General features: G+C 39.5%; 1 protein-coding gene across 22 annotated transcripts in view; it reads right to left on the bottom strand.

Moving 5' to 3' along the window:
* DST (dystonin) overlaps positions 1–27,468 on the bottom strand; it is a 470,596-nt gene that overhangs the window by 123,366 nt on the left and 319,762 nt on the right. For 14 of the 22 annotated variants that reach the window (XM_032409610.1, XM_032409591.1, XM_032409594.1 and 11 more), the window contains 11 exons: positions 19,316–19,444; positions 16,298–16,386; positions 15,229–15,364; positions 8,609–14,128; positions 8,332–8,481; positions 7,972–8,187; positions 7,630–7,779; positions 5,696–5,929; positions 4,321–4,473; positions 2,340–2,573; positions 1,638–1,904 (listed from right to left, as the gene is read on the bottom strand). In XM_032409610.1, coding sequence (XP_032265501.1) covers positions 1,638–1,904; positions 2,340–2,573; positions 4,321–4,473; positions 5,696–5,929; positions 7,630–7,779; positions 7,972–8,187; positions 8,332–8,481; positions 8,609–14,128; positions 15,229–15,364; positions 16,298–16,386; positions 19,316–19,444 — 7,278 coding nt within the window. The other 8 variants (XM_032409604.1, XM_032409605.1, XM_032409606.1 and 5 more) reach the window with 3 other exon arrangements.

Genomic DNA, 27,468 nt, shown 5'->3' with positions numbered 1-27,468 from the left:
ATGATCCTATTTAATGCTGATAGGTGACTCCCGACCCATGCTCACCCACCCATACCCAACTCATTTCTTGCAGCAAAAGAGGACTACCTCCTAACATCCCATAGTGCATAAAATTTAGTCATTAATAAATAACTATCATCCTGACCTCTCATCCTCACTATCCTCACATGCAAGCACCACGGCAGGGAATTTATTTTGCTCACTGGGGAATCCCAAACGCCTGGAACAGTGTTGGCAACAAGGGCTAATAAGAATAAGTATACTATGAAATAAACAGGACTGAGAAGCACTGTTGTAGGAAAACTGTTCACTTACAAGTATGATCCCCATTAGTCAGCTGAGAACAGTCTCATTGACATTTGTATTCTGTCTATAAAAATGCCTGCCCCATAATGGGCACACAATAAATATTGTCGTCCAAAGAACTTTTCTCCCACAGACTGTGTTCTTAGACATTTGAACTATAATCACACACTACTCTCCAGTGGGTCTTCTGCACACAGTAGCTTACACAGACATATGTAACACCTTATAAACTATCTGATCCACCCCTTTCCTTTTATAAATGAGGAAATCTGGGCTGAAGGAAGAAACCGCGTGGCCTAGGACATGTGGCACAACTAGAAAGTGCTACAAACAGAACCCCTGGCCAGGCCCTTGGGCTATCTCTCCACCCTGCCAGGACATTAGGAATTTCTAAAACACTTTCAGAGACCCATATTCTTAGAAGCAAAAAGATCAGAAGGCAAACATCATGCAGTGGCTAAAAACAAGGGCTTTCCTGCGAGGCCTCTTTATCTTTGAATCCGCCCACTGGTATTTTCACTCCTTGGGTCAATTTACTAACCTTTCCTGACTTCTTTGTAACTGACTCATAAGACACTCCTAAAGGAATTCATTAAATTTTTCATTTTAAGAGATACTTACAATAAGGTTTGGAATAGCCCCCTGGAAACTACAAATACAATAAATACTTCCACTCTTCTTCTGGTTTAATTTGTATTTCCTATAATATAAAAACCTTCTATTCCAAAGACTCCAAAGACAAAGACATGGAGGAAAACACACAAAACTGCAAAGGCACCTCAAGTCCAGTCAGGTGACGACAAAGGCCACGTGCAGAAATAAAATGATCAATTATGTGACACTGTGAAAAAGGTTTTTCCGAAAGGTGCCTCTGCTCCTGCACTAGATGTGAACACCCAGGCAAGCTATTTCACTTCTGTACGTTCCAGCGTCCTCACCCGTGAAATGTGAATCCAGCCTCCGGCCTCACAGGGAGTGGGGGTTGGGAGGGGGGAGACAGAGACTCAGTGTATTCACATGGGGAGAGCCTGCAGGGCCCATCTTAACTGCTATCTATTTGCTATTAATTAATATCAGCTATCATTATTTCTATTAATTTCTCACAAATCTGCTTCCCTTAGAAGAATGCCACATCTAATGATTTCGTTCTCATTCTTTCTGACTTGCTTCGAGTTCTCACAGTAACTTATATCTGACACAATGATGCACCTAGAAGATGGGACTCAGCTCTCGGTGGTCATTAAGGTTTCAAGAACGAACTCAGGTGGTGCCCCTATCTTCACAGACCTGAGAGAGAATTTAACAATATCACTCTGTTTAGAACAACAAACCTTAACTTTCTGGTACTGCTGGTTCAGATTCTCCTCAGTGGTTCCAACTGGCCCATCAACATCAGTTTCCAATAGGTTACCATTAACTTCATCCTCCGCTCCCATCACTGACGTGCCATCGTCTTCTTGAAAATGGGTCCCGTTCTGTTCGATTACCTGTCTCTGCTTTACCCCTGCCCTGGCGGAGTCTTCGTCCACATTGGACAGCCAGTCCAGAAGGTTTTCTATTTTGGTTTTGCTCTCTTCCAGCTGCTTTGCAGCCGCAACCTGGAGAGAGAAAGTTCAGAGGAGGTATTTTATATGCTGGTTGAGGCACTAGTTTCAAGACATTCCCAAAGTAAATATTTAAGATCATTTAAAATTAGAGTGGGGATACTAAAAACGGACACATGCTGAAAACTGAACTGAGCCAGAGACAGTTACTCAGAAGTTCCCGCTATCCTTAAAAACACATTCCAAAATTTTAACGACAATTGAGGAGTCCTCATGCAATCCCACTTAAATTTTTTTTAAAAAGCTAAACAAAGCCAATTCTTCAAACTTTCTGTAATATTTGGTCAATTATATAACTGGAAACCCACAATTCTAGTCTCTGGTACTAAGCACTGCTTACTGGCACCTGATTCCACTTAAAAATTCAAGTAGCTGTTAACACGAATCATCTTCAACAAAGCAATAGTGTACCACATATTTGAATAGGACCTTTTCAGTTTCTTCTTTGATTGCTGTTGTCACAACTTTATCCAGCTCCTTTTTGGACTGTTCTGCCTTTAGATTAAGCTGTTCACATTTTAACTTGGCTTCGTTAAGTTTTTGCTCAATCAAAGCTTTATCTTCTCGTGACAGCTTTTCGCCATGCTCTTTTAAGAAGTTCTCTGTATTTTTCACTATTTCTGCCAAAGCCTGTGCACTTCCTTGCATATCTTTCTGTAATTCCTTATAACACAAAAGGAAAAAAACTCTTATTAAATTATTACCTATTTAATTCTTCCAGAGTTGTAATTCTAAAAGAGGGAGTGAGCAGAGGAGAGTTAAAAATTTATTTATAGGTTGAAAAAGCATAGTCAATTTGAGTTGGTTTACTTAAATCACAATATTTAATTTAATGTGAAATCTCAAACAGCATTAAAAAAAGGTGTGAGATTTTCATGTTTCACAAAGGGATATGGTTTGTAAAACACTGAAAATAATGAATTTAAGGAGCGTGCAAGTGGCCCAATTGATTAAGCAGCTGACTCTTGATTTCAGCTCAGGTCACCATCCTCAGGGTCCTGGGATCGAGCCCCATATCGGGCTCCACACTCAGCAGGGAACCTGCTTGAGGATTTCTCTCCCTCTGCCCCTCCTCCTGCTGTCTCTCTCATTCTCTAAAATAAATAAATAAATCTTTTAAAATAAGAAAATAATGAATTTAATAATATAATCTATACAAATTTACACACACCAGATATTATCACATTATGTGAGCACACTTATAAGAGCTTTTAAAGACACGATAATATTATTTATTCAGTTTCTAAACATTTATTTTTTTAACATATATCTATTATTCAAGATAAAAAACAAAGTAATTCTCCCAGTGAACTAAGATAACTTCTTCTAAACCCCAAGGCTCTCTAATATGCAATGTTTGCTTCTTTGCCCCAGCTGCTAGGAAGCTCAAGATTAAGATCTCTCCTCAGTAGTTATAGCTTCCCTTTGTCTAGATCTCTCTATGGAATTTTTCCTCTTCTCTTCCTCCTTTACTTTGTTTTTTCATTCTCCAAATTATACTGTGTTTGAACTTTCACATTATTTTCCCATATTTTTAATTTAAGCCTTATCAAATTATTCGAAGTATTTGAATGGGAAGAGATACTACTTCCTGAGCCACTACGATGCGACATGAACTGTGCTATAGTCACTTACTTAACACACAGCACTTCCTTAACCCCTATAATCAGCGAAGTACGACCGATGAAGAAACTGAGGCCTGAAGAGATTCTTTAAAAAGCTAACAATGTGGAGTGTCTGGGACTTGAACCAAGAGCTATCTAGTTACAATGAGAATGTTCTTTCTCCTGACACCAAAAGAAAGCTATCTTTACCCATCTTTATTGTTTGTTCGTTTGATAAAGAGGGACAAATTGCAGAGAAAGAGGAAAGGAATAGGCAGTGAAGAAAGAGAAAGAACCCAAACGAATGCCTATTTCACCTGTTGTACAAGTGAGTGAGCTGGCCTTAAGTGGATGCAAGTTTTAACTCCCCACACAAGGTATTTCCATTAGCAACTTACTTTATATCGCCTTTCCTCAATATCTCACCAACACAGTCAAGAAAATTACTGGCTTTCTTAAAGTTGGAAATGTAGGGCGCCTGGGTGGCTCAGTCGGTTAAGCAGCTGCCTTCGGCTCGGGTCATGATCCCAGGGTCCTGGGATCGAGTCCCACATCGGGCTCCCTGCTCTGTGGGGAGCCTGCTTCTCCCCCTCCATCTGCCTGCTTCTCTGCCTACTTGGGCTCTCTCTCTATCTCTCTGTCAAATAAATAAATAAAACCTTTAAAAAAAAAAAAAAAGTTGGAAATGTAACTCTTAGTATCAAGTTTAAAGCTCACCTTGGCTCAGAAAAGCTAAAATGATTTGCTAATAATAGTAATTAAACTTAGTATCAACATAGACCTGCTGATGCAAAACCAAATTTTACCTCCTGCTTGGACTGATACTTCTTCAACTCAACTGTGCCATCTCCAATCACAAAGGCTTCTTGGTGGCCAATGAGGCGGTTTTCAGTTTGGGTGAGGAGGTCACATATTCCTTGGAGTTTCTCTTTGTACTCCTGTTGACGCTCTGCCACAATCTAAAGCGGGGCAAAATCAAAGCATCTTAAATGTGTGGTCATAAACTCACTATTGTGATTACTCCTTATTAGAACACATTTTGCAAGTTCTGCACATTTTACGAGTTCTAACTGCAACATTAGAACATATCTTGCAAGCTTTTCTGAGTATGCTGTAAACATGATAGCAGTGGGGTACATATTGAGCAAGGTGACACAGAAAGTAAGAGCATGTCCCATATACAAAGAAGGAGATCATGTTTGGATGAAACTGCTCAGTAGAATACTGGCCATGCATATGTGTAAGAGATGGAACTTCTGACCGACAGGAAGAAACATTCCATGTTCTTAAGCTCTCGAAACCTGCAACACACACAATTAATTCTGCAAAAGGATATCAAAACAGAAGTTAGTTGTGGTTTGTCTGTTAACATATTTGATATGTGTATATAGGTTATCATGCTAGAGACAATGCCTAGGTGCTTCAAGATATAATAAAAGGAGCACTGCATGCAATGTTTTTACTTAATCACCATGCCTAATTCCATTGCCATCCCTTTGCTCATTATTATTAGATGTAGCACTCTTAATATAATTCACTAAATTAAGAGATTAGAAAATCAATACTAATACTTGCATCTTTCATTTTCCTATTATTGATACACTAGTTATGCATCTTATAGCCATTGATCATGTTTCCTAGGAGCCTAACACATGCCAGGCAAGTAAAGTACTAAGTGTTTTATATCCATTCTTTTATCAATGCTCACAATACTACCAGGTAAGCACAGTTACTATTTCCAATTTGCCACTGAGAAAACCGTGGCTGAGTGACGTGCCCTAAGTCACACATGACCGAGTGTAGCTGGGATGTAAACTCAGCCAGTCTGGCTCCACAGCCCATGCCCTGTGCTGCTGTGCCCTACTACCTCCCAGAGGAAAAAGATACTTAACCTTCTTTATCCATACAGTCACCAACGTATCGAAATTTCTGAGTGCATCCATATTCCCTACTCCCAGGAAAAAAATCAAGACTCCCACTTGAAAACAGTGGTTCAGGGAGTCATAAAAATTAAAATAAACTGTAGCATTCTTATGGAAAACAATATTGTTACATATTCCAGCATCTCTACATTATACCCTGTCCACTTACTGCCCTTCCAGATCCCTGGGTATCCACATTACAGGTTTCACACGGAAGAACTAAAAACAAAGAATTCCAGCTCCACAAAGAAAGGCAAACCTTCTGATCATCAAGATCTTGTTCTAGCTGCAACTGAGTCTCTAAGTGTTCCACCCGGGCAGTTACTGATTCCTGCACATCAAGAAAACATTTCTGAGTGGTATTTAGGAGCCTCAGTAGTTGTTTGCTTTGGTTGGGAGACAGGTCTTGTGCACATTCAGAAATGAAGAACTGCACATCAAGGGCGGTGGCCTCCAGCTGCACTTTGGTGTGTCCAAGGTCTTTTAACACGTTCTGTGAACGAAACAGTACAAGTTATAAAATGAGAGGTAAGCCATAATATAAAGTTTATATTAACAATATATTTTTTATTTTTATTATGTTCATTTAGCCACTGTATAGCACGTCATTAGTTTCTGATGTAGTGCTCAGTGAGTCATTCGTTGTGTGTAACACCCAGTGCTCATCACAGCACGTGCCCTCCTTAATGCCCATCACCGGGCTAACCCATCCCCCACACCCCTCCCCCGGAAACCCTGCTTGCTTCTGGGCGTCCACAGTCTCTCATGGTTCGTCTCCCTCTCTGATTTCTCCCCCTTCAGATTTCCCTCCCTTTCCCTATGGTCCTCCGTGCTATTGCTTACGTTCCACATATGGGTGAAACCGTATGATAATCGTCTTTCTCTGCTTGACTTACAAGTTGGTACAGCCACTCTGGAAAACAGTATGGAGATTCCTCGAGATGTTATAAAATAGAGCTACCCTATGACCCAGCAATTGCACTACTAGGTATTTACCCCGAAGATACAGATGTAGGGAAAAGAAGGGACACATGCACCCCAGTGTTCATAGCGGCAATGTCCGCAATAGCCAAACTGTGGAAGGAGCCGAGATGCCCTTCAACAGATGAATGCATAGAGAAGATGTGGTACACATATACAATGGAATATTATTCAGCCATCAGAAAGGATGAATACCCACCATTTGCAAAGACATGGATGGAACTGGAGGGGATTATGCTAAGTGAAGTAAGTCAAGCATTAACAATATTTTAAAAATATAATTCTTATATAAGGGACTCAAGGTTTTATTATTTTTTTCATGATCCATTTAGTCAAAAATCTATTCATCACCTACTAGCAGATGGTAATGATGAAATTATTTAAATACTATGGTAATTAATATTATATGGAAAGACAATTCTTCTAAGAATATTTTTTTAATTTATTTATTTTTTAGAGAGAGAGTGCAGGAGGAGGGACAGAGGGAGAAGGAAAGAACCTCAAGCAGACTCCCCGCTGACTGCAGAGCCCAAAGCAGGGCTCAATCTCACAACCCTGAGATCACGACCTGAGCCGAAATCAAGAGCCTGAGGCTTAACTGACTGAGCCACTGAGGCGCCCCTCCTCTAAGAATATTTTAATCTTGCCTGCCATATCACATTTAAAATGTAACTCCAGCAAAAGATAAAAACCCAACTTACATACATTTGGCATGTTAAAGGGGAAAATCAACGTTAAAATATTACTTGTTAATATTTACAATATCCATGTAATTGTGGTTGCACATAAACGAGCCAGTGGGGAATCTGAAACATAAATTCAATGAGCTAGAATTTCAGCTTTCTGACTCACAGGCCAGGAGCCTAAACATCATTCATGAGGCATGCTATTCATGTTAAAAACTATGTTGTATTTATAAGAATAATTTAACTATTATTCTAATAGTTATTAATGTGACTAATACATAAATAAATACAAATCTTAAGATGTCAGTGGTGGTAAGAGATTGATAAGGCAGCTGGGAAAGCATTGGAATGACGCCCATAGAGTTGGGATTATTTTATGGTTCTGTCAACTACGAATAAACATCTCTTAGAGACAAAGGAAATAATCCATTTAGATTTAGAAGTCATTTTTTTGTAAACATTTGTTATATTAAATCTGGAAGTTTTTAAATGTACATAAATTTATCTCATTTATCTTGAAACTTGCCTTGAGAAACTCCAAACTTCTCTTCACATGTTCAGTATCTTGTACATTCACAATCTCAATATCCTTCACAGACTTGCTCTTCTCTGATATCCAATGTGAGAATGACTCGAGTTTCTGCAGAAATTCTTCATGGGAAACTGCTAGTTTAGACTAGAAAATAAAATCATGTTTTCATTTCTGTCAATCCCCAAATTTCAAATTCCTACAAAAAATGGTTCTGTTTCAAGGCCCTAACAGTCTGAAAATAAAAGACTTCATCTCATCTCATGACTAATTTTTCAAATAATCAGATTTTCTTCAAAATTCAAATGCTGACTTGGCATGAAATGTTTCGATGCCTACCATTTCAGAGTCAATTGCGAGCATGACATGTTTCATTCTTTCTGAAGACACACTGCTGAAGGAAGAGAAAGCAGTCTGCAAATTTTGGTGGCTTGTCCTCAATTCCTCAAGCTGTCCTCTGGGGAAGTCACTGGGAAGAGACTTTAAAAATTCTTCTGCCAACTTCATGTCCTTTCTTAAGAGAACAGCAATTGGAGCCAATCCCAATTCAAATGTCTGCAAAAAATACATATCCCAGAACTATTCAGTGAAAACACCAATCACAATCCATTCTAAATGTAATAGTAAAGCACAATGGCTCATTTTTCCAAATTAACACCAGCTGACAACCATCCATAATAGGCAGCAGACAGTTCTTACCTCTAACTGTTTAAGTCGGTTCCTCAAAGTTTCCAGATTATTATCCAGAGACTCCTGGTTGTCTAAAGGGGGCTTCATATCTTGAAGTAAAGTCAAATACTCATGCATTTTTGATGTGTGCTGTAAACACTGCTGTAACTCAGTGGAAAACTAAACACAAATTTGGACATTTTAATTCAATAGCCTTTACACAGTTTTTTAAAGCAAATAAAATGTATGGGGTTATTCCCAAATGTTTCATGCAGCTACAGCCACATAAAATATAAAATCAACTTACTTGTTCCATTGAGCCATCTCCAGAAGTCATTCCTTTTGACCCTGAAATACTTTCCAAATGGTCTGGGATATCACTGCATTGCTCCTCCAGCTTCTCATCGCTTGGCAATGGGGATGTACACACAGTCGAGCTTTCTAGTCCAATATCTTTTATATTTTGTAAATTAAGGGAACAGTGGTTTCCTTCTTTGCTTTTAAGATCATTAAGAATGTGTGACTTTTCATCCACCGTCTCAGAGGTAGTGGATGATTTCTGATTCAAGTCTCTGACCTGTTCTACTTTCTCTGAGTATATGTCAGCCAGCAGCTTGTAGAAAATATTTTCAAGTTGCAATGGAGGTACTTTAGATGTAATACCTCTTTTCTCTAGCTCATACTCCATCTGGGTTAATTCTTTTATCAATTCAAACGCCCCAGTAATTTTCTGGCTATACTGATTTTGCTTAAGTATATCAAGGAGAAGCTCAGACTTAAGATTTGCAATACAGAACGGATCATCTCTACTCTCTGCTCTCAGTTCTGGTGGGTTATTCATGGGGGAAACTCCAGAACAGTCACCAGCTTTAAAGTCACTGGGGACACCGGATGCTTCATTTGCCAGCTGTGATGTGCTAACTCTTTTAATTAAGTTTTGAATTAAAATTTTGGTGTCTGCACAGACTGAAGATTCTCCAACCTCTTGAGGATTCATAGGACCTTCTTCCAATCTACTCTTTAAGATACCCTTTACATCCTCAACAAATACCTGAGATAACTCAGGAATCTGAACCTCCTTTTCTTGGAGTCCTAGGGACAAGGCTTGTTCTTTTTGCTGCTCTTGCTCAATTATTTCCATCTTATTGTTAATTTCTGAGAATGAGCAGTCCGTGCTTAAAGGGTTTTTATTTCTTACTCCATTTGTGCAGAGTTCTGGTGGCACAAAATCGTTATTTTCCCCCCGGTGTTCCACATTTCTAAGAGGTAAGATTGACAGTGTGCTTTCATTCCTTTCTGGTGTGAACTGAGCAATTCCTGTTCCCCCTTCTGAGGCACTTTCTTTCATACAAAGACCACTCTGCTGGGCCATCTCATTTAGAGGTGAGACTTCCTGGGTAAGAGCTGTCTTCTCTTTTGCATCATTTACTCCGAACTGTACATGCTCCTTCACGGCAGGGGGTCTTATCAGAACACAGCTTGGGATACCTTCATTTGGTTTCAATACATCTTTTGCCTTTACATCTTTGGCAAAATGTTTTAAATATGTGAACAGGTCAGAGTCTTTCTCAGGCCCATCGGTGAATGAATCTTTCTCAGGACTTGCATCCCCTTCAGACAACAGAGTGTCTGAAGTCATGTCAGCACTGATCACTTTGGAAACTGAGGAGTCAAATATTTCTTCAAGATTCTCAAACTGAATGGGACTTTCGCTAACCACTGTCTGTAGGTTCTTTGGTTCATCTTCAGGAGTCACAGTTACTTTTTTCAGGCTTCCTTTCTGATTATGTTCTTCACTGTCTGTGATTTGTGGAAATGGAAACTGATCATTACCTAAATAAAGACTCTCCCTTGTACTTTCACTAGGCAAAAATCTGAGATATTTATTATCTTCTTCTAGACCTTCTCCCAGCACCTCTCCTTTATCTGAGCACATTTTATGAACTGATGTTCCACCTTCTATTAGTATACTGCTTTGGTCACCTTTCTTTTCAGTTAGAAAAGATCGGTGAATTTCTTCCCCTCTTTCACTTCCTTGATGATCCCTGGCAGTTACAGAGGCCATGGATGACAAACGGCTTTCCTCAGCAGGCTTTCCTACTACATCAGGCTCAGAACAAGTGATTTTATCAAAAGATGAGTAGACTTGAAGTGTCACATTCTCAAAATATGGATCTCCACCTTTCACAGAGTCAGTAGATTCTGGCCCTTGGATCAACTTAACCTTCATGTTCATTAGATCATTATCTACTTCAGAAGTTGAACAGGTATTAGTATTCTGTAAAGTATCTACAGAGCCAAAGGTGTCTTCTGATTCAGTGTCTGTACTGATCGGCAGCAATATATCCTTAAGGGCCAGCTCATGATTCAACAACAGATTTCCTGGGCTTTTTCCAGCAACCTCAGTTGTATATTCTTGAAGGTTGCTTCTTTCCGTTACTAAGCTACTTTTACTAGTTGATTCTAGCTGTAAAGCATTTACACCTTGCTGGTTTTCTAAAGAACTGTAATTGTGCACTTTATCCGGGAGAATTCTTTTATTAACACTCGGACTGTCCTGAGTGTTTTCCTTTTCACCTACTGCAGGGGCACACAACTGGATATCCGTATCTGTAGCCTCATCCTGGCACCAGGGCCCCTCAGTGTCACCTTCTACTCCTTCTTCATCATCACCATCATTGTCGCCATAATTGTCCTCGTCATCCTGATCATTACTGTCACACACATAATCCCCGTAACTTTCATTTTGCATAAAATCTAAGTGCTCAGTCTCAGATTTAAATTCTTGTCCAGTGATATGTTCTTCCTTTCTCCCTCTCCAACATCCAGTGTCATCAAATTTTAACAAAGCACTGAAGCTCTCTTTTCTTTCTATGATTTCATAATCAGTTGATGAGTCAGACTCATCCCCTTCAAGGCTATTTGAGCTTTCCCTTTCTGATACGGTTTCCAGCAACAGCCCATTGACCTCATGTGAGCCAACTGAATCTGAATGGATTCTTTCACCAGGATCGAATCCAGCGTTCTCAGTAGCGATGAGAACACCCTGGAGAGACTCTGGGCTTCCCCTCACACTTAAGTTGTCAACCAGTGCCCCCTGGGCCACCACGGAATTTTCATTCTCTCTTGAAACATCATAAAACACATCACCAGGAAGAGCAGCCCCATCGGTCTCCTCTGGCAGTGTGGCATAGTCCTCAGGCTGTAGATAATCACGATCGTCACCTTCCAGAAGCAGAGAATCGTGGTCGTCATCTTCAAACAAGGGAGTATCATAAAAATCATCTTCACTGTCGGTGTCTGTTTCTGTCACACTCGGCTGATCATCCAGGAGTGACGTTTCATAGTCGCCAGCACTGACGGTTCCTTCCGGCAGCGGTGTACCGCAGACTGGAGATGCACCGGTGCTAAAGGTATCACCCTGCGGGGTCATGGCACAGGCGTACTCTTCCATTTTGGACCCAGTTTCCTTGTCTTCAGGTTTCTGCTGAGAGGCAGCATGTAGTCTTTCATCTTCGCCGTAAGTTTCTGAAATATATTTACCATTGCAAGACTGGACCTGAGGAGGACTGTCACCCATATTTACAGGTTTCTGTTGAGAGTGTTCTCCCTGTAAACTGATATTGATAGCTGCAATTCCCAGAAACTGCTCTTGAAATGTCTCTCCCATTCTGTGACCCGACAGCATGGTTTGGTCACTGAGTGGCAATGTGGAGTCTTCACATTTATTTCCATTGCTCTTTGTGGTATGTACATCACTGAGGCTTTCCTGATCATTCCTCAATTTATCATGACTTAGCAAGGCACTCAGCCTAGGAGAATAGTCAAAGATTGTCAAATCCCTGTTTATATTATCTTCATTCTCTTTTTCATTCAAGTCACAGATCCTACTAGTTTTTGATTTCATAATAGGATTTGTTATTGAATCATTTGCAAAGTTTTGAATATTTTTAGAATGGCTATATTCACCTGCATGTTCATTTGTTCCAACTGGACTTTGATTTTCACAGTTTTTAAGTATGTTTTCAGATTCTTGTCTAAGCATGCCAACTGCTACAATTCCAGGCTGTGTTAAATAGGATGCAGAATTGGAAACACACACACTGGATGAACTCTTGACTTTATGATCAGTTGCGATTATATCTGCCAGGTTTTCTGACTGATAGAATTCACTACTGGTAAAATTATTTCCCATTTCATTAAACTCTTCATCTATGGTATGCTTTCTATCTTCAAGAATTTCTTTATGCTTAGGTTCTCTGCAAAGACATGTATCAGAACTACTCGGTGAAGCTATACTGTCATCCTTTTCTTCACTTGGAGCATTATTCAGAAAAACCCCAGGGAGTCTTAAGGCATCAAGACATTCTTTGATGGGTGTGTCCTCAAATTCCGCACTACAGCCTTCCAGTAGCATCCCGACAGCCTCATTCAAGTCTCCATCATACAGCAAAAGCCTCTGCCCTGTGTTGGCATCCATATAGCTATTGATCATCAAATAAGACAGGAATAATTTTTTAGTTTGTTCTGAGCTCTGAGTTGCCACTGGCTCTTCTCCATCAAAAACATCCTCTTCTTGCCTGTAATCATGGACTGTGGATGGTTGGAATTTACAGAAAGAGAGCCATCTTCTGGCATTTTTACAAGATTCTAAATCTCCCAAATCTGGCATTTTATCAGGCAGTATTATACTTTTCAAAATCGATGCTGTGTTATTATCTATAATTCCCAGCTGCTTAGCAACATCCAAACCAATGACTTGAGAAGTTTCTGGAATATAAAGAGCAGCTATCTTCTGCCTGCCATTCAGGATTTTGTATGCCAATTCATTTGTAATCAATTCCTGCTGCAAGGAAGAAGATGTAGGAAATATTTCACCAGAGTGAGGCCAAATGAGTCCAACATAGCCTCGCTGAGCCTCTAGTACCAAAAGAGCACTGCTGGAACTTATTAGATCACACTGGACTGCTTCATCCACCGTTAAACGTTTAGCGGGGTCTGACTGGATGATTCCACCTGTTTGAACCTGATATGTGAGAATACTGTTAGCTGTATCTCTGTCAATCACTCCTTCTGCCATAGCTTCTTCAACGGTCATTCTTTGACCAGAGTTGCAATTGATGAGACCCCCAGAAAGAAGCTGTGCACCTAATAACCTAAACATGGTTTCACGGTCTATGAGACCTTCATGAGCTGCCCTTAAAATGCTTATGTTTCTTCCACATTTTAATGTTATTCTGCCTCCTTCTTGTGGTCTCACAGGTAGAAGCCGCATCCCAGTGTTTTCCTGTAAAATACTTCTTTGTATAATATCAACTAAAGACACCTTCTCAGCGGTGCAGGGGTCAATAAGATCTTTACACGTGTTTTGCCTTTCCAGGACTTTAGAAAATAATGCTGAGGAAACCAAGTTCTGTTGGAAAGCCTTCTGCAGGGTCAGCTGTTCTCCTGTGGCTGGAATGACTAGAAAGCCTGTGGAAAGCAGTATCTCAAGAACTCTGATGGCCATGGATTCTGATATCATGCCCTGGGCCAAAGCTTCCAGCACTGGAATTGTGGTAGATGACACAGTAGAAATGATCTCCTTTGCTTGATTTAGTTCTTTGAGTTGGCACAAAACTTGTTCATCAATAAGGCCATGACTTTCAGCATCTTGAAGGTCATAACATTTTCTCAATTCTGGTGAAATGAGACCAGAAATCATTAGCTGTGTCTCAAGCAACCTGATTCCTGTGTCATAGTCAATAAGGCCTCTCAAAACTGCCTGAAAGATGGAAAGCACTTCTCCAGTTGTCTGGTCAACGGTGCCTGCAATCACTTTATCCAGCTGAAAAGAGAATATAAAATTCTCGGGTCAGTCTGTGACCCAAGGGTGGGCAGAATTTCATGAAACTCAGTTTGCATTTTTTTAAGAAATAAATACACTTCAACATAAAAATCCTCTACTTACCAAGGCGCAGCAATGCTGTGAATGTTAGGCAGCTCAAATGCACAAGTGATCTATGTCAGTGATCTATTCAACAGCACAGGATGTGATAAAAGCTTTGAAAACAACATGCATCTGTGAATTGAAAACTTAATATTGTGTACATTAACAAGGTTAGTGAGGACACAACAGAGTAAATGATGATAGTGAGAAAACAGAACACATACCTAAGAAGGCAAATCATGCTCTCTGCAATTGGGTGAGATTAGTTGACTGACATGAAAGAGAGTATCAAACCCCATGCTATTGATGTTTACAGCATACAGACTTCTTTGCAGACAGTAAAAAACTAATGAACCAGAAAAATTGTTACATACCCCCAAAATGTGACAAATACTGTGTAAAGTATTCCAGGGAGTAAGGGAATTGAATATAAAGATAACTTTTTCAATACTGAATAGTATGTTGAATATTGTGAATATGTATTGTCAAGTTTCAAAAGTTTAAAGACAGGCCAAATTTTAAGTGATTCCTGTTATATTTTAAGAAGATGCTAGGGCATCCTCACTATAACGAATGGCCCAGTATTCCTCCAGTAAATCTCAGGGTTATCTCTGAAAATCAAAACTAGTTCATAATGCTCTAACGTCATCTTTAAAGATGAGTCAAGTCTATCTTATAACATCATATTTATATAGTAAAATACCTACTATAGCAGTAGAAGAATGACTTTTAAAGAGAAGAGTTAGAAAAATGAATGATTTTTTTCTTTTACCATGCAAGGCAGAGATTAAGATGTCACAGAAACTGATGACAGCAAGTGTAAGACTGCATTTAATAAACAACATTGAAATCTCTAAATACTTAGATAAACTCCATCCACATTTTTTCCATGTACATGAATTCAAGGTCATTTCTTTGTCATTGACATATATTTCTACAACCATGCAATAAAGCTAAGAATCTTGAAACAGCTTCATGTTTTAAATAAATTATATTACCTTCTCCTCTACCTTTATATCTCCTAAGGTTTGTGATTCTTGTAGTTGTTTCAGAGATTCACTAAAGAAGGAATTATAACTTTCTTGAAGAGATTTCACTTGTTTTTCCAATTCATTTCTTTCTTCATCTGTCATTCTAAAATAACCAGAAAGCATGAAAAGAGGAATGCAAGTTTTCAAGTGATAAAGATGACATATTAGGCTCAATGATTTTGTAAAATCCTTTTCTAAATAGGCACATGATCATGAAACAAACTTCCCATACAGATTGCTCACGTCTCAGAATGACTGTATGAAAACTAAGGATGGCCCTTACACATCCATGAATCCTTCCCTTGCCTGAGAAAGAGACTGCAGAGAAGGACGTAAACTAATACATCAGCACTTCCCTAGCATACACGCATTTCTAAAATAACAATGCTGTTCTCTGACAGAGGGAAAGATCCTATTGTTAGTTCCAACATGGAAACGGGACAGAAAGATACCATTACTCAAGATGAAACTTCTACAAACTGAAGCTTGAAGAAAGATGAAATTAACAAGGAAATTAACCTGATTCTCTAAGGTACAATACAAAGTCACTGTGGCATAATCTTGGGGACAGCCCCAAAAAAGATTTAAGAAAAGGGCAGGTTTCTTCCCGCCTGAGGCACTAGCTGAAACAGATGAAGTAACCTTGTTGGAAAAAGTAAGACCAAAATATGAGAAACCAGGTTATCACAAGTCTCAGCAAAGAGAATGAACATCAAAATGTAAAGTCATAGAGAGTACTACTTAGAATTAAGATTGGCTTGGAATCTATACCACTCACTAGTTACCCACCCTTAATCCCTCTCTGAGCCCGTTTTCTTACCACTGATAAATGGGAATAATACGTACATTTCAGGGTTTTGGTAAAGACTGTAAGTGACTAAACGTGACAAATTGCTATGTTCATAGTTGTATGTTAGGTAAATTTCCGAGTTCGATTTTTAAAATCTCAATTAAAATTTACCAGCTGTGGCTTTGCATAACATGAAGACCACTTCTCTACTTTGAATAAAAGAGCTAATGAAAACCTATAACATACTTGTCTCCATGTTTTGCCAAAAATAGCTGCATGGTTTGAAGTGCTTCAGATAATTGCTCCTTCTTGGTTGATATTTCTTCACTGGAAATCTGCAAGGTTAAGAAAACATATTCAAACTCGCCCCTCATAAAGACTAGAAAATAGTAATTTTAAAAAACTAATCAAGTTTTAATTAAGATCCAAATGATGGGTCTACTTTCTGAGTGGCCCAAGTCAATAACCTATCAGTTATTACCAGTGTACAAGCCTGGATAAAAGAAGAGTACTTTATCTAGAATGCAGATTAAGGAAAGTCTCTCGCTCTTTCTCTAACCATAATGCCCTCATTTTCATTAGGAAATAATACCACGGCATTACGTAGTTCTCACATGTGTCCCAGTCCAACAGTGAATAAAGGTTGCCTTAACTATCCTGAGGTGGCCAGAGGTTCTTCACTGGCCCAGTGTCATCCTTGTGTGGTGCAGTGCTCAAAGATACATGGACGTGGGACACTACTCCAAAACAGTATCTGCCCTCCCCCAAGCTCCTATATGCCCTGCTTCCTTTTGAAAAAATTATGGTGAAAGCATTAATCTGTAGATCTGCAGACCAAGATTAAATAATTTCTAAAATTTACAAAATTCATCTGTGACAGGGGAATAAAATTGATCTGTTTGAGGAAAAGCAAGAGGTTATAACATTTTTTCCTAATCTCTCAATGTATCACTTCTGAATAGTCTTATTTCAAAAACTGACTGCCATTCTTTTAGAGGAGCAGAAATGAGAGGAAATGATGGGCAAATGAAAAGGCGTATTTTTCCCCAATGTACTCTATTCAGAACAGAGTCAACTTAAAGTCTATTTTTCACAGTTACGGGTAATCATGAGGCCATATTGATTTTTAACACACACATTTATTATTCTATCAAAGTACTTTAAATTTCACTTAACAGAAAGACCATCAAGTATTTCTTATAGATTTACCATTTAGGCTATGGTCTGCATTTAAAAAGTCTGTCTACTTTTATGTCTACTAGGTCTAAAACAGATTTAGTAAGGTTTGGGAGGATTTTAAACTGCAGTATGAGAAAATGCCAAGGTTTGTAATCTACATCTTTCAAAAGAAACTTGTTCTCCCAAGAAATCCTTGCTAAAGTTTATGTCCCTATTTTAGTTCTTTTCCTATCTAATAGGGGGAGAAAAAGAGGGAAAAGATATTTTAAGATTTTTTTTTTTTTTTTTATTTGAGAGAGAGAGAGAATGAGAGAGAGCACATGAGACGGGGGAGGGTCAGAGGGAGAAGCAGACTCCCTGCCGAGCAGGGAGCCCGATGCGGGACTCGATCCAGGGACTCCAGGATCATGACCTGAGCCGAAGGCAGTCACCCAACCAGCTGAGCCACCCAGGCGCCCGGGAAAAGATATTTTAAAGTCAATATTCACATAAAGTTACTTTGAAGGTTTGGAGTTTAAAACACCAAATGAAATTGGAGTTTAAAACACAAAACTGGGGGCGCCTGGGTGGCTCATGGGGCGCCTGGGTGGCTCAGTCGTTAAGCGTCTGCCTTCGGCTCAGGTCATGATCCCAGGGTCCTGGGATCGAGCCCCGCATCGGGCTCCCTGCTCCGCGGGAAGCCTGCTTCTCCCTCTCCCACTACCCCTGCTTGTGTTCCCTCTCTCGCTCTCTCTCTCTCTGTCAAATAAATAAATAAAATCTTAAAAAAATAAAAAATAAAAAAAAAATAAAACACAAAACTGGTCTGATTTCTTCCACACTAGTAGGAAATATAGTATGTAAGACTACGAGGTAATATAGCTTTATTTCAACTGAATACTAATTCAAGTATACACTCGGGTCTGTGAACTTCTTCAACAGGGAACCCCAGATAAGTTACATCTGCCTCATATCATAGCCAAAATTAGACAAGACATTGAAGTTTCCCCCTAATTATGTCAACAATGTCTGTTTCAACTGATGACAAGTGAACACTCACACAGAGCTAGAAGAGGAAGCAGACGATAGCCCCCATAATTTCTGAAGATCAGGGCAGGGGCAGGAGGGCAAGTGTAGGAAAAATACTTGAGGAAAAATGCTGCTTAACTTAGTGGAAACTTATTATTATTTTTTTAATACAGCCTCAATTCCACTGCTATCACTGGCAAGCATCAACACTGGACCTTAGCTCAACAACGCCTTGAACAACTGCTTGAAGAGCTTCAAGCAGTGCTGTCCGACAGACATCACGGGCACTAACATCTCAGAAGCTGCGCTATCCAACTAGCAGCTGGGGAATGGAAGAGAGCCCACAACCATGGAAGAATTCATTTAGGTAAGGGAAAGAGTCTAGAATTTCTGGCGATTGACTACAGAACACTTCTTTATAAAATACAAAGACCCAGGAAAGCACAACTAAATTAAATCCTCAAAAATGTTAATACCCTAGTTTGTATTTCTGTTGTTCTTGAACCTTTTCCTTTACCTTTGTAAGAATGAGACCACATATCTTTACAATGAGGAGTGCATGGGTTTATTCTGGGCACAAAACAGGATGACCCTGCTCCTTAGGGACTCTCTTCACTATAATCAAGAAGCAGATCTAACCACTAGAAGAAGCAGTAATAGTAAGACTAATATATGTAGTTCAGGCTTTGGAATCAGAGACACTTCCTTGCGCTACATACTGTGATTCCTTGGGCAGGCTACTTAAGCTCTCTGACCCTCATTATAGTTGCCTACAAAAATGGGGAAGGGGCGCCTGGGCGGCTCAGTCACTGCGCGTCTGCCTTCGGCTCAGGTCATGATCCCGGGGTCCTGGGATCGAGCGCCCCATCGTTCTCCCTGCTCTGCGGGAAGCCTGCTTCTCCCTCTCCACCTCCCCCTGCTTGTGTTCCCTCTCTCGCTGTGTCTCTCTCTGTCAAATAAATAAAATCTTTAAAAAAAAAAATGGGGAAAATTAAGGTAAAGAAGTAAAGTGTTTTTAGATTGACCTTGTCAACTCAGTAAATTCTACCATTATTAAACTAGAACCTCAGTGAATACCTTTTGCTTAGAGAAGGGAGATTTTCCAGCCTTCTCGCCATCTCTCAATGTCTTGCTGATATTTGATACCCATTTCTGTAATTCTTTGGCTTTTTCAACATGCTCTTTCTTTTCTTCTTCCAGTGACTTCTGACAAGTGTGAGTGGTAAAAAAAAAAAAAAAGATACATACCAGTAAATGCTTGAGCTATTAAACCGACCTCTCCACAGAAAACAAGAATGTAGAAATATTTCTTTCATCACACAGTTTACTGAGCATTTTATTCATTCACTTAACCATGTTTATCATGTCATGTGGCAGATGTACTTCCAAAATGTTTATGGTAGCAAAGAAAGCTGTGACACTCTAACCTCCCAATTGGTCTATCAATATGACAAATAAAAAAACTCAATTTTATTCATGAAGCACTAGAAGATCTTTGAATTGCTGCCTTTGCATTAGCATTACAATCACAATGGTCTAGACAGAAAAGTATCAAAAATGGAAATCTGAAAGAACAATGAATGTGTACATGCAAATGAAAAATACACAGAATAAAGAAAAATCTCTCCCCCTCTTCCAACACACAATAATGCTACTTTTAATTACAGACTCTACCTGGAAATGGGAGGTTTTGGTAAACATTTATTATGTAAAGAAGGTTACAATGTACAGAAAAGCTAGCAACTTTTTCACTTTTCAAGGAGATCTGAAACACTGTAGCCTCATGGATGTGGGAACAAATTTACATCTTTCTCTTTGATTCCATGATGTCTTCTGAAGTGCTCTTCCAGTGAATGTAATGAATCATTTTAAAATGGGAGCCCTACTGTCCGGCTGGATCTATTCAGTGATGAAGAATTCTGAAGAATGGAGGCTATGAACTTGCTGGAGTTCATCAAGCTTACTCCATATTCTAGGTAAAATACCTTTTCTTTTAGTGTAGGCAAGATCAAAACAAAACAAAACGACTAACCTAAAATCTAAAGGAAACCATTTTGAAGAACAGTAAATATTTTGTTACTTTCAACTTAAAAATTATTCTCTCTTCTGAACAATCTCAGCTATTTCCAGGCCTCAAGAAATAAATGGTGCTTTGAGTGTATGACATAATTGCTAGGCTGTATATTTAACTGATATCATCAAGCTCTGGACAGATCACATGAAGTGGAGAGCATCAGCCCCGTGCAAAGTTTTTTAAGCATGTCCTTTTACGAAGAATAGTAGAGGCTAGAAATTCCTGTCATCAAAGGTTCAGATACTTCTAAGAGTTTAAGTCCTGTGTGGAAATCAAAATCAGCTTTTTCTAAAGCTTCTTTGTACGTCAACTTTCTTTTCGTTTGAGGGCATATTATATTTCTGACATAGGACTTCTGATCTTTGAGTTTTGTAGCAATGAAAACATCTATGATACCGACTTGGAGAGCCTCTTCTATTGACAACCGGGAATGAACCTGTGGCTCGATCAACCCCCCCGTCAAGTACTGAAATTCCAAACATCTGATTCCCATTTCCTTACTTATGATATTCGCATTCACAGCCTCCACCACTGACATCACTTTGTTAGTGACAGGATGGCCAATCCCTGTGATTACTAACTCACACTGTCGCAGCTGCTGGGCAAACCCCTCATCCACAAGGCCTCTGTGCAAAGCTTCTGCCACCCGGTACTTTTTGCCAGTGATAGGATCAATTATCCCCCCCGTACTGACTTGGGCTTCAAGGCATCTGAGGGCAGTGACCCGGTCAACCAGATTTCTGCGGGAGGCCTTTAGGACAGAGATCCTTTCCCCACTGGCGGTGAGCCAGTAGCCCGCAACAGGACTGTGCAAATCCTTCTCGGGGACCAGCCGGCTTAGCAGGGAATCAGCAAGCTCTGTAAGTGTGATGACCCCTTCCTGATACTTTCTGACCCAGGCTTTGTCAAGTGTTCCCCGCTCTATAGCTTCATTAATATTGAACTGTAACCCCGTTTTAGTATCAGTCAGCATATGAGAAGGATGCCCATAGGATTCAAAAAACGTGGCTTCCTTCCACTGATACTGTTGCCCTGAAAGCTCAAGATAGGTACTTTTTTCAATTAGGTTTCTCTGGAAAGCCTCATATGCAGTCAGTTCTGCTCCTGTTTTAATATCTACTACAGAAATCCTATGCGTTTTCCCTACATTGAGATTGGAAATGTTCCTCTCCCCAAATGGAAACAGAAAGCACTGGCAATCTACATCAAATACACACATTCGCAGTAATTCTGAGTAATAGAGAGCTTGCTTGTTGTTGGGATTAGGAAAAACTCTTGTGTTGCTGGATGGCTCATGTAAAAATTGCAGGATGGCGTTATTTAACAAGCCTTGTTGCAGAGCAACTTCTGGAGGAATGCGGATGCCCTTCACAGGGTCAATGACTCCCCCACTGGCAATCTGGGCCTCCAACATGTGTTTACCTCTTTGTCTGTCAAGCATTCTGTTTTCCATAGCTTGGAACACTGACAATGTCTTAGAAGAATATGAATATCCCAGGGCTGCCTTCTCTGCCTCAAGGAGCCTAATTTTAAATTCAGGGTCAATAACTCCATTCAGGATTGCATCTTCAACAGAGTATGTCTGACCCGAATTGGGATCGATTATAAAACCTGTTGCAGCCTGAGCTTCTAAAAATGCTAAAGCCATCATTTTATCTATTATGATTTTCTTGGCTGCTGAGGCAAATGAAATCTTTTCTTTTGTGGATTCTAGATAAAGCCCCGCGATTGAGGTGGCTTTTGTCAAAAACTTGCTAAGAGTTTTCTGAACTTCGTCAACAGTCTTGAGACCAAGTCGCAGCTGCTCAACTGTTTTCATGTCCAGAAGCTTAGCTTCAACCAACTGCCTGGCAGTCACAGTGTGCCGGAGCCCCTGGAATTTAAATTCATCATCCCTAACTGAACAGGCATGATCGCCATCCAAGTTCTGGATGGTCTCTGGTTCTGAGCCTTTCTTAAGAAAATCTCTCCTGAGTCCACCAGATGGTCTGCACCCTTCAAGCATCCATTCTTCAGCACTAGGGCCTGGGTTCTTTTCTTGTTTTAATGTGGTGACTTCTGTGTGCATATCATACTGCTTGGTCTTAGCTATCTGCAACAGGAATTTATGAGACATTAAAAGTCATCTAAAGAACATTACATCACTTTACCCATCCTTAATCCAAATATAATTCCTACAATAACGAAAGTAAAGAGAGGAAAATTTTCAAACCAAAGGGGACAAGTAATATTATTTTGAGAGTCTGAAGTTTACTTTAGATGACGATTAAGGTATTAAAATGCTATGTTTAGGAGCACTTGGGTGGCTCAGTCGGTAAAGCATGTGACTCTTAATCTCGGGGTTGTAAATTCAAGCCCCACGTTGGGTACAGAGATTACTTAAAAATAAAATCTTTTAAAAAAGGTACATTTAAAAAAGACTTGAGATGAAATTTGTCCAAAAAAACTTTACAAATTAAAGTGAACTGCCCTTGGTTTTTCTAGCTTTTAAAAAAAACATTCTTCAGAATATAATACCATAAATATAACCATATAACCATTACATCTATGTATTTAATCTCAGGCATTTAAAAATTAAAGAAGGATAATTTGTAGTAAAGATTCAAGCCAATCTATATGATAATTTTCTGCCAGAACTACAAAGAGCCAATCTCATTCAACATTGTTAAAAAACTTAGTCTAGCAGAGAAAGGAAACAAGAGAGGAAACTTGGCATGAGGTAGCTGATAAGGTCTCAGAATCCAGAGTATACCTCCAAGGGGGCCAAAAGCTTTGCCAGGTCCATTTCACACTTGTCATCTTGATACCTAACTGGTGGCCTGGAACTGTACAGAGCTTGATCTCTTATCTTCTCGATTTCGGATAGTTTTGTAATAGGGTTTGTCTCATCAAAAGTTATCTGTAATTCGGTGCTTGTCTGAGAAAAATACTCAGAGTAACACTGCTGGCTTTTCTCTTTCTCAAGTGGACCCCCTGACAGCCAGAACTGGACTTCCTTTGGTATTTGTTCAACAACCCGATGCTGCCATTTTTCTTCCGATTGCTGTGGGTCTTGATTCCATCTCAGCAGAGGAGACCTGGTCCCTGGGTGAGGCTGCCCTGCGTTCTTAGAGGACAGGTCTGCAGAGTGTTGGCACTCATTTACTGCCATCTCAAAATCTGGTTTGAAGGGACAGTCTTTGGCTGGGTTCCTTTTTTGGATTTCACACTGGAGCAAAACTAATTGATGTTCGTGTTCCTTTATCTGTTGATCCATCTTTTGCTTCAGGCTTTCGACTTCACGTTTCTGGGCTACCAGCTCATCTTCAAGTTTCCGACATTTCTGGTAATGATTTGCTTCCACATTCTGTCCTTGTTGCATTTGCTCGCGATACTGCTGAAGCTGTCTTTCAAGTTCTCTGATATTTGTCTCACAGAGCTTAGCATTCTCCTGAGCTCTGCAGTTTTCTTGCTGAAGAGACACGAAGTCAAGCTTGATGCCTGAAATATCATTTTCAGTGATAACTTTGGAGTCCATTAACTTTTCCATCTTTTTCCGAAACTCCTCTGCCGAGCGTTTGAACTTGTCCGATTCCTCCTGAAACAGAACCATCTTCCTGTGGGTCATCTGCTCCTCTATGGTCTTTAATTGCAGTTCGTCTTGCACTTTTTTCAACCTGTTATTTAACTCTTGCACCTGAGCTTGCTGTAACTGTACCTTCTGCTCCCCGAGTCGCTTTTCCTCTTTGGAGGCGTTCAGCTCCGCACTCAGACTTCGAACTTCCTTCTCAGTGTTCTGGATGATAATGTTCTGCTGGTCACACTTTTGCTTAAACTCACTGACTAAATTTTGACTTTTGGCCAGGTCTTCCTCTAGGCATTTAATTTTCCTATGGAAATCCTGTTCTGTTTTCGTCTGCTTATGCAAGTGTTCGTTGGTGTTCCGTAGCTGATCTTTAAAACCATCTGCCTGAATTTTCAGGGCTTCGCATCTTTGCTGGATAGCTTGTTTCTCCAAAACCACGTTCGCTGATTCTGTCTGAATTCTCTGCATCATTAACTTGGTTTCATTATTCTGCCTTGTAAGCTCATCTACCTTTTGTTTTAGCATTTCTGCACACTCATTACTTTTCTTCAATTCTTCATTAAGCTTCTGGATTTTATCATTATTTTCTTTTTCAGCTTTAATATTTTGAAGCAACTGTGCATGGCTTTTCTCGAATTGTTCTTTGAGATGATCTGACTTTCTCTGGCAGAATCGTATTCTTTCATTAGAGGATTCCTTCTCAGCCTGGAAAGAATTAACTTGTGAATTTAGATGCTGAATATTCCTCTCAGCTATAGCATGGGTCCTAGTGATCCTGTCTACTTCTCTTTGCAGTTTCCCTTTTTCTTGTTGAAGAGATTCTAATTCTACTTCATAATTGTGCTTTATTTTCCTAAGGTCATTAGCTTCTTGCATGACTTCCTCAGCTCTGTCTGTGGTTTGGTTCAACTGCCTATCCAGTTCTCTGAGCTGCTGGGAATACCTTTCCTCTACCTGATCCTTCCTTTCCAACTCTAACTTAAGGCACGTCAGTGTATCATTGGTTTCATCCAGTTTTTCTTTTAGCAAACGAGCCTTTTCCTCAGATGAAGTTTTTTCAAGCTGAAGGGCATTAAGTTCATACTTCAGTTCTCTCATGTCTTTTTCAGCCTTTCTATTGGCGACTGTTAGCTCATCAACCTGCTGCTTGAGTTCTTCTGTCTTCTGTTTGTCCTGCTCTTTCTGAAGACCTGCGACTCCTCTGTATGACGTAGCCTGTGGCAACTTATTTTCTCTACATGAATACTGAATTTCTGTTATTCTCCTTCTTGCTTCCAGTTCGATCTTCTGCTTTTCTTTTAACTGCTCCTCTGCTATCTGTTTTTGAAACGTTAGGTCTTTTTCCATCTGCTTTACCAGCTTCAAGAGTTCCTCCTCGTTGTCTCTCTTTCTTTTTAATTCTTCCATTAACTTATTTTTTTGTTGCTCCAAGTCATTGAGACTGGAATCTTTTATTTTAAGATGATCTTCCAGGGTTCTTCTTGTAAAGGTGTTCTCCTCTAACTGGTTCTGGAAGTTCAGGAGGTTTTCTTCCACCGCCGCTCTTTTGGCCTCGGCCTCCGATGTGAGCTTTCTCACCCGCTCCAGCTCCCGTTCTGCAGCCTCCTTCTCCCTCACAATGGTCTCCAGCTCCCTGCGGTACTGCTTGGCTTCACTCTCGGCCCTGATTTTCTGCAGAGCAATGTCTTCTACATTCCTCTGCTGCTTTCTCAATTCATTTTCTGCAGCCTCCTTGACCCTTGGAAGTTCCTCCTCTACTCGGGACTTTTGTTTCTTTAGTTCAGCCACCATTTTCTCCAATTCACTTATTTTTCCTGTAAGTTTGCTATTCTCAATCATTGTTGCCTTCTGACGCCGAAGCAGATCTGAATATGCCCCATGTTCAGAAGTCTCCTTACACCTTTTAATCTACAAGAGACATTTACAAGTGTCAAACCTGTTCTGTTCAAATTTATCTTTAAAAACTTGAAGCGATGCTCATAAAAGTGCTTATAAAAACAAGCGAAACCAAATGCAGAACAAGCCCGATCACCACCACCGTCACCATCACCAGCACCAGCACCACCACCTTCTTCAGAGAGGAAGCTTCAGAAAGTCAGCAACGGGAGAAGACAAAAAAAAAACCCTTCATGTCAAGTTTGCTAAACCGAACAATCTTTTTTTTTTGTCTCTCAGGAATAATTTTGTTTTAAAAATTAGCTAACTAAAGAGTTGACAGCAAGAAAGGAGGGACCTTACAAAACCTACAGCAGGACCCCAACCTTTTACAGATGAGGAAATTGAGGTGCAGAGAGGTCAAATAGTTTTGAAAACTAAATGACAAAGCGGGAAATAAAACTCACAGCGGCGCCCTTTCTGCTTTCACACACAACTCAGTCTTACAAGCTAAGAACATATAGGAACCAAATGACACTTAAAACTTCAGTTTTTAATACCTGGCCCAATGGAAATTTAAAATATTTATCTCTCTTTCTCTAAGATAAATAAATCTTTAAAAAGGAGGGGGGGCACCTCAGTGGCACAGTTGGTTAAGCATCCGACACTTGGTTTCAGCTCAGGTCATGATCTCAGGGTGGTAGGATGGAGCCCTGCTTCAGGCTCGGCTCTCAGCAGGGAGTCGGCTTGAGATTCTCCCTCTCCCTCTGCCCCTCCCACTCATGCACGCTCTCTCTCTCTAAAATAAATAAATCTTTAAAAATATATAAAAAAATAAAAAAATAAAAAAATAAAAATATATATAAAAATGAAATGATATTTACATCTCCCTGTTTAATGGTTAAAGAAACAAAATGCAGAATTTTGGTACCACTTTAAAGAGTCAAATCAAGAAATAATACTTCACATGAGGAAGGAGGAAAATTATATAAAAACATGTAATTTCTATTCCTTATTTGTTTGTACTTGCCATATTATGACAATTATAATAATCAGAGTTGCTAATGCAAAGGCAGCTATAGTCCCTGGGGGCTTTAGAAAAGATGTGCTTCATATACTCACAGATTTTGTTGTTGTTGTTGTTAATGACATGCCTTATACGAATCCACATTGACAAGTACCTTTAGATACTCCATAAATATAAAGATATTTGTTAAATATAAATGTTTTAAAAAATATACTTAGGGAGTCAACTCCAATGTACAGTATAAAATATAAGAAAAATTTTTTTCAACTGATAGAAGAATCAATCTCAGCTGGGAGGAGTACACTCTGCATGATCAGGGCTAGCACAGAATGCCAATTTAATTTGTTTTTATTAATACCGTAAGATTATTAGTTTCATATCACCAACTCAAAATCATCATAATTAGAACCATTTAAACAGGAGTAGAGAAATTATTCTAGATAGCAGTTGTTTTTTTTTTTCATTGAGAGGCCTTGGTGAATTTCAAGAATTTATTTTACATTATAGACTACATATCTTACTTTGCTTCTTCTAATTTTTTGATCCCCAATAATTTCAACAAGAATTTCAGTTGTTTCCTTTGCTAACCTAAATATGGTTTTCCATAATAAGAATTCATATAAAAACAAATCTCATCACAACCTGCAATAATTAGTGCTCTATTTTATTTTGTTATCAGGGTGAACTGG

Source organism: Phoca vitulina, unplaced genomic scaffold, assembly GCF_004348235.1.
Source record: "Phoca vitulina isolate PV1807 unplaced genomic scaffold, GSC_HSeal_1.0 scaffold11, whole genome shotgun sequence".
Taxonomy (NCBI): Eukaryota; Metazoa; Chordata; class Mammalia; order Carnivora; family Phocidae; genus Phoca; species Phoca vitulina.
Note: the sequence above shows the minus strand (reverse complement) of the source record. Positions and strands in the feature narration are given on the sequence as shown.